Source organism: Parus major, chromosome 23 (genome assembly GCF_001522545.3).
Source record: "Parus major isolate Abel chromosome 23, Parus_major1.1, whole genome shotgun sequence".
Taxonomy (NCBI): Eukaryota; Metazoa; Chordata; class Aves; order Passeriformes; family Paridae; genus Parus; species Parus major.
In genome coordinates this window covers 2,067,144-2,074,970 of record NC_031791.1, presented here as the reverse complement: position 1 = coordinate 2,074,970, position 7,827 = coordinate 2,067,144, and the positions used below count along the sequence as shown (strand labels likewise).

The 7,827-nt window shown below is 40.1% G+C and overlaps 1 protein-coding gene across 2 annotated transcripts in view; it reads right to left on the bottom strand.

The window, feature by feature from the left end:
* The window catches only part of PTP4A2 (protein tyrosine phosphatase 4A2), a 13,219-nt gene extending 5,398 nt beyond the window's left edge, over positions 1–7,821 (bottom strand). The window contains exons 1-3 of one of the 2 annotated variants that reach the window (XM_015649131.2): positions 7,663–7,821; positions 5,371–5,463; positions 468–598 (exon numbers count right to left, since the gene is read on the bottom strand). In XM_015649131.2, coding sequence (XP_015504617.1) covers positions 468–598; positions 5,371–5,463; positions 7,663–7,758 — 320 coding nt within the window. In that variant the 5' untranslated portion in view covers positions 7,759–7,821. The remainder of the gene's footprint in view (positions 1–467; positions 599–5,370; positions 5,464–7,662) is intronic. The other variant, XM_015649132.2, reaches the window with a different exon arrangement.
* Between the last annotated feature and the right edge of the window lie 6 nt (positions 7,822–7,827).

Here is a 7,827-nt window from a genome sequence, read left to right as displayed (position 1 = left end):
TTTTTTTATTTTATTGTTATATATGTGGTATATTTTACTTTTATTATTTTACTTATATATATTTTATTTTTTATTTTTATTTTATTGTTATATATGTGCTATATTTTACTTTTATTATTTTATTTATATAGATTTTATTTTTTATTTTTATTTTATTGTTATATATGTGTTATATTTTACTTTTATTATTTTATTTATATAGATTTTATTTTTATTTTATTGTTATATATGTGCTTTTTTTTTTTTTTTTAAATTTATATATATATATATTCTTCTATTTATTTTAGATTTATTGCTTATATTGTGCTTACATTTTTAAGCACCCTGCTGCTTTCATGACACAAATTTGAGGTTGCTGGTTTAAATGATTTGGGAGAAACCAGAGAAACTGGGGTTTGTTCAACACCTTCCTGACAAATGAAATGAAATTTCAATGGAGTTGAAAGGCAGGGGAGCAGGGCACTGACCTTCCCAAGCCTGCCACACAGTGAACAGCCACGCAGCATCCAGGTTCCTCCCGAAATTTGCTTTTCAAAAGGTTCAGCCAGTCCTCCACGATCTGACTGGGGGGTGGTGCTCCATCATCAAACGGCCAGTCCTGGGGGGGAAAAAATTCCATGAAATCCACAACCTCCAGCAGCGAGATTTAGTTTAAAAAATAAAAAAAAAAGCATAATAAACACAGTTCTGGGGTTTTTTTTTCTTTCTCTGGTGGCACAGGAGTTTGCAGGTCGATATAATGCAACATTAAATGTTTAACAACCATTTAATTGCACTTTGCAGTGAAGCCCCATGTGAACTCCTCTGCAATAAAGGGTGTTTTAGAAAAATCCCTGCCCTTGAAATCCCATTTTATTAAAAAAAGATGTGAAAATCAATAGGCATTTTCAAACAAACACAGGAGAGAGAAGAACTCTGCAGAGTTCTGCTGGTGGCTGTGGCATCCTTTTAAAATCCTATTTGTGATTCAGGCTCTGAGGAGATGGAGCTGTTCCCAAAAATTCCAAATTCCAAGGGAGCAGCTCTTCCTACTATTACAATATAATTATAATATATTGATATTATTATTTAATATTATATATATATATAGTATATATATACTTATTATTACTGTTATATATAATATATTTGTTATATATATAATATATACTATATATATACTTATTACTATTATATATATAATATATACTATATATATACTTATTACTATTATATATATAATATATTTATTATATATAATATATAGTAATATATACTTATTATTACTATTATATATATAATATATATAATATATATAGTGTATATATACAATATCATGTATATATATACTTATTATTACTGTTATATATAATATATATATATATCAATTTAATGGTGATGCCCCTTCTACAGCAAAATATGTGACTTTTTGCCATTATTTGAGCACCTTTCTGCTGGTTTTTGTTTTTATTTTCAAATTAGAAACACCCAGGTGATTGGTAACTCCCTGAATTCCTATTATTAATATCCTTATTGCTTATTATAATATATAGTTATTGATATTATATATATATATATTTATTGATAATAAGATATTATTATTAATATTTTATTGTTTATATTATAAATGTTAATAATGTATCATTATTTTATATTTATTTATTATTATTTATATTATTATTATTAATATGTTATTAATTATATTTATATATTATTTATATTATAATTATTATTAATAAATTATTATTTATAATATATTATTACAATAGCCAGGAATTCAGGGAGTTACCAATCACCTGGGTGTTTCTAATTTCAAAATAAAAACAAAAACCAGCAGAAAGGTGCTCAAATAATGGCAAAAAGTCACATATTTTGCTGTAGAAGGGGCATCACCATTAAATCCAGGCCACATTTAATATCAATAATCAAAAATGCCAAGGAAGCAGCTTCCCATTTTTCATTTTTCCTGAGGACACACAACTCTCCTGGAATTTGTGCTCCACGTCTTTCCTTTCAGGCCCAAGCACAACATCTCACAATTTATAATTTTCTTGGATGTGGGGAGTGCTGGAGAAAGGATGTAAAGGGGAAAAAAAATAGTATTTTGTAGAGTTATTTAGCAATTTTCTTTAGATGATTGTGATGTATTTTAGCAGCAAAACTCACGGCAGAGTCCTGCATTATTCCACAAACTCTGAAAATGGAAAGAAATTGCTTTAAAAAGAGCCCTCTCCCCTCATCAGGCACAAAAAGCCCTTTCCTGGAGCACTTTAAGAACAGGTTCTGATGAAGTAATATCCTCTGAAACCCCAAAGCAGCACACAGGAACAGCTGAAAACCACCAGAGTTCTCATTTTGAGATGCACTTCAACACTTCCTGAACAGCAAACACAGCTCAGAAATGTGCTGCAAGGTGGGAGCTGAGCCTGAGACCAATAAAACCTCAAAAACACTGAAATAATTTTATATGGGATTAATTCACCCAGCCTGAAGAGTGCAGAGTCCTTTGTAAAAGTGCTTGGAAAATGAAAAATATCTGGGACAGCACAGTGAAGGAAAAGGCCACAGGATCACAAATCCAAATTTGTTCTTTTAATAAAAGGTTTTTATGGGATTTTCCACTCAATCCCACTGGGTTATTTTAGGTCTGTGGCACCCCCTGTCCCAGGAAGAGAGGTACAGACTGCAGGATGTTGCTTTTAAAAGAGGATTTCTGTGTTTAATTGGAATTGAAGCTTTTTCTTCATATTCACACAACTCCTGGCCTGGCCTGAATCAATCTCAGCTGATCCCAGAGCATCCCAGCACTGACAGAACACAGGAACAAGATTAATGCTGGAAAGGCTGCAAAGTTTTCAAGGATTTTTTTTTCCCTTATTCTGAATTCTGCCACGTCTGGATTGCTGTTGGACAGGACACAAAAACAAATTCTGCACAATGAAAGCAGTGATTAATAACCAGGATTGTACAAAGGGGGAGAGGCAGGAAAGCAAAGGGATTTATCCTCTTTTCCCTTTTTTTGGAATGACAACAAGCAGGTGGTGAAGAAGTGACAGAACTTTGAGGTGATAAAGAACTTTTTCTCCAAAAATAGTGAAATTAGGAACTCCCAAAGCTGCCTGGATCTGAGCAGGGTGAGCCCACAGCTTCCACTTCCACCCTGAAATCCCACAGCAAGGAATTCCCACCTGCCTGTGGCATTCTCCATGCTCTTGGGGGGTACAGAGGGTAAAAAAATCTGATCCAATAAATCAAGGAGTGAGAGAAGGAGAACGAGAAAATATCCCTTGGATCCTGAAGATGAACAAAGCCACCACCAAAATCCTCTCAGGAATAAAACCCCTCCTGGTTTTCCTGACGTCACATTTGTGTTCTGAGCCCTGAACTGGAATTAAATCCATCTCCAGCTCCTGAATCCCATCCCTGCTGACAAACACATGCAGGGAATAGTATTCCAGCACCTAGGGAACAGCTCATTCCTTATTTTCTCACTCTGGAAAATAAAAAAAAGCTCTGGAGCTGCCATGCTCTACCCATGACCAGGTTTGCCAAAACACTCCCATTTTCAGGGGTTTCACCACATTTTTGACCTCAGCAGTGCTAAAATAGACATTACATATTGCTCAAAGAGGCACTGATCTCCCCCCAGGCTGTGTTTTTAATCTCAAATGTTATTTTTTTTTACAGGCAAATATTAGCTTTAAATAGTGAGGTGTTATTTTCTCAGCCAGGGGTAACTCAATCCCGTTTCAGAGCAGCAACGGGACTCTGCCTGGAAAAAAAGCAGCAATTCACAGGGAAGAAGAGCTGGATTTATCCCCCTCCTGGAGCAGGGTCCTGAGGCTTTTCAGGCTGAGGACAAATCTCAAACAGGAAATTCTGCTCAAAGTGAGAGGTTCCACACCAAGGCAGAGCTGCAGGAAACCCCATTTCCAGGTTTTTTTTTAGCAAAGCTTCCTCAAAGAGCAGCTTTCGGTTCAAAATTGAGGTTTTAAAGCTTCCAGAGAACCAAAAGGCTGAATTATTTTAGAAACACGGGCTCCAGAGCACTGCCCAGCTCCTGCAGCTGCCCCAGGGCCTGGAAAAGGTGGGAATTCCATCCCAGCTGGGAATCTGCCCTGGGAAGAATCTCCCCTCTGGCACAGGAATTCTCTCCCAAGCCCCAGCTTAACTCAGGGCTCAGAGGGATTCCACAGCACAAATTTAATCCTTCCAGCCTCTGGCAGCCTGAGGAGTGTCCTGGGGAGAGGTGTGTCCAAATCCCAGCTCTGGAAGGAGGGAAAACACAATTCCAGAGGGCAGCCCTGCAAGGAGGGACTTTTCCAACAACACCAAGGCCCACGTGGCTGCCTGGAACTGGAATAAAAGCTCTGCAGGGCTTTTTTTTTTTCTTGGCTGGAAGCCAAGAAACCTGAGTGACCTGGACGTGGAATTTTCACTGATATGCCAGGATAAAATTGTTTTTCTCCTCATGGAAAACTGCAGGAGTTTTCCAACAGCTGAGCCACGAAAATCAGGAGAGCTGCAGGAAGGTTGAGGTGTAATTCCTGCCCTCACAACACTGGGGTGTTACTCATCCCAGCAAAATAAACTGATTGTATCAGGCACATTCTAATAATTCCCAAGTATTGCCTGGAAAAACACTGCCTGGAAGCTCGGGGTGAGCACACACCTCTTAAAAAAACCTCCCTGAAACAGTCAGACACCATTGCACAACGGCAGCCGTGAGTAAGCAGGGCAGGAATTCCACCTGCTCAACTGGGAAGCTCCACTCAGAGGTCAGGAGGGCAGGGCTGGATGGGATTTTGGGAGGAATTCTTCCCTCTGAGGGTGGGGAAGGGTTGGGATGGATTTCCCAGAGAAGCTGTGGCTGCCCCAGGAGTGTCCAAGGCCAGGTTGGAGCAATCTGGGAGAGTGGAAGTGTCCCTGTCCATGGCATGGAGGAGCTTTAAGGTCCTTTCCAACCCAAAACATTCCAGGATTCCAGGATTCTCTCCTGCCACAGCCATTCCACAGAAATTTGTGGCAATGTGTCACCTACAGGCTCAAAAGTGGCACTTTCTGTCACAACAAGGGAATTTTATCCACATCCCGAGAAAACCAACAGCAAAGCCAAAAAACGCTGTGGGCCAGAGACAGGGACCAAACCAGGCTTCAACCACAGGGCTGAGCACCAGATATTACCAAAATAACCACTAAAAAGCAAACAAAATATCTCAACAAATCCAAAATCACACCAAAATAATTCAAAAAATTAGTTTCTCAAAACCACCTTTACCTGGTGCTAAATTGACTTCTGGCCAAGCTGGACAAACCCCAAGTATGAAGAGACCCCCACAGCTTCTAGACACAAAAATTTCACATTTTTAGCCAGTTTTAAAGGCAACTCACTAGAACTTGGATTCCCTCTTTCTCGATTGGAGCTTGATCATAAGTGGCATCACAAACTCGCACCAAGGTTGTCACCCCGTACTTCTTCAGCTCCTTGAAGAGAAAGGAAAACACCTGAGCACTGATGAATGACAAATCTCTTTTTATCAGCTATAAAACTCAACATTTTCCACCGTTTCAGGGCACTGAGGTGACAGCCCAAGGAAGGAGCAAGGGATAAAATTTGTGAGGAAAAGTTACAAGCAACAGGACAAATGAGAAACATCTCTGAGGAGGAAAAAAAAAAATTGCAATTATAGGAGTAAAGTTAAAATAGCTGCTTATATCCTCCATGCAGCTTCTTCTCCTCTTTAAATAGAAGCCTGGGACTGTTTGCTTCAGCCAGTGTTGACATTTGGAGGCAGGGAGGAGCAGAACACACACCCCATCGTGCTCCAGCTTCCTGGTAATGCACTATAAGTAGCACTTGGTGCCAGATAAAGAATCAGTGGATCAAACAAAAGCTGCTCCAGTTCACTCTGAGCTCTGCCCTGACGCTCAGAATCGCCATAAATGTGCCAAGTATCCTCCAACAGAACACCTGGAACAGGGAAAAACAGCAGGAAAAGCGTTGATGGATGCTGTTCCCATCGCTGATCTCCCACAGAGAAATTCAATTTGAGACAAACACTGAAAAAAATACCAAATAACTCAAAGTCCTGATAGCCCCAATCACAAATATGGTGAATTTTCTCTCTGGATTTGGGGTAATTCCTGCTCACAGAGCCACCAAGAACAAGGAATTCTGTGTTCCCTTCCCCAGAGAGGTGTCCTGGAATAACAGAAAACAGCACAAAGCCAAGCACACACTTGGAAATGTCATGGGCACAGCCCCACCTGCTTGGATTAATCCCAAATATATAAAAAAAATAGAAACCAGCATTTCCTTTGCTGTTTGGGGCTGAATTGCACCTCACAGTCAGCAGGAATATCTACTCCAGAGAGAGTCCTGAGAAAGGGAGACAATTCTCAATAACTGGGGAGGGGGGAAATAAAAACTAAAGGATGTGGCTGTGAGGGAAAATGGAGCAGTGATATCTGAGCAGATCCATGCCAGGGGACACTCAGACACCAGTGTGAGGTGACAGGATCCCTCTGGAACGACCAAAACCTGCCCACAGCAGATAAAAACCCTCTTGAGAGAAGCCAGAAGGGCACAAAGATGTGAAATCCACTGTGCTGCTGCTCCTCTGCTGAGCCCATCTGCCACTCGCCCAGAAAATTGAATTTTGCTGCATTTAAGATGTTGCTGTGTCAGACACAAGGTGGCCCAGCAGACACCACTTTTCATGGATCAGTTCTGGCACCTGAAATCCCTGACAGCTCTGGGATGGACACAGGAGTGAGATAACTCATCCTCTAAACTTAAAACTTCACTTTGAGTCTTGTATTTCATTTTCTGAGGGAGGAGAAAGCTCAGTTCCAATTCTTAACTGCCTCTTGAAAAGCAGCAGCTGAGCAATGGTTGATTTATTAAAAACAGTGTGTTACTTAATGAAAAAGGAACATTTAGAGTCACAAAATATCCCAGAGAACACCAGAACCATGGAATGGTTTGGGTGGGAAGGGAACTCAAAGCCCACTCCTCTGGTTAAGGACACCAGCCTGGCCTTGGACACTTCCAGGGATCCAGAGGAATTCCCAGAGCTTCTCTGGGAGTTCCATCCCAGCCCCTCACAGGGAGGACCTGCCTGTATTTTTAACCTAAATTTCCCATTTTTCTGTTTGAACCTATTATCTTGTCCAAGGATGCCTTGATGGCAAGGGGCAGGGTGTGTTTGTATCCCAAAAACTGAGGCTCGTCCATGCCAAGAAATGCAGGAATTCAGGAAAAAAAACCACCAGTGAATTCTCATACTGTGAGGAGAAGGTGAATAATAAAGACAAAACAAACCCTGAAAGTTCAGGTAACAGGCAAAGAGGTGAGGAAGGACTGCTCAACAAACTCCTGGACAGGAATTCTGAGGAATTAGGGAATTTTTTTGGACCCATTATTCTTGTCCCTTGATGGCAAGGGATGGGGGGGTGTTTGTATCCCAAAACTGAAGTTCATCCAAGCCAAGAAATGCAGGAATTCAGAAAAAAAACCCAGCAGGGATTCTCATACTGTGAAAAGAACGTGAAAAATAAAGACAAAAAAAACCCCAAATTTCAGGTAACAGGCAAAGAGCACCAGAGGTGAGGAAGGACTGGCCAGCAAATTCCTGGACAGGAATTTTGAGGAATTTGGGAATTTTTTTTTTAACTCCTTACCTCGATGAACTTGCTGAGGGTTGCATTGGTTGGGTTGTGAGTGATCAGGAAACGTAGATTCTCATAAGTAATTTCCACAGGGGCTGGACGGTTCATAATGGCCAAGAAAATGTGTGAGGGGGACAAAGATAAAAAAAAAAACAGGAAAAAAAAGGAAAAAAATAA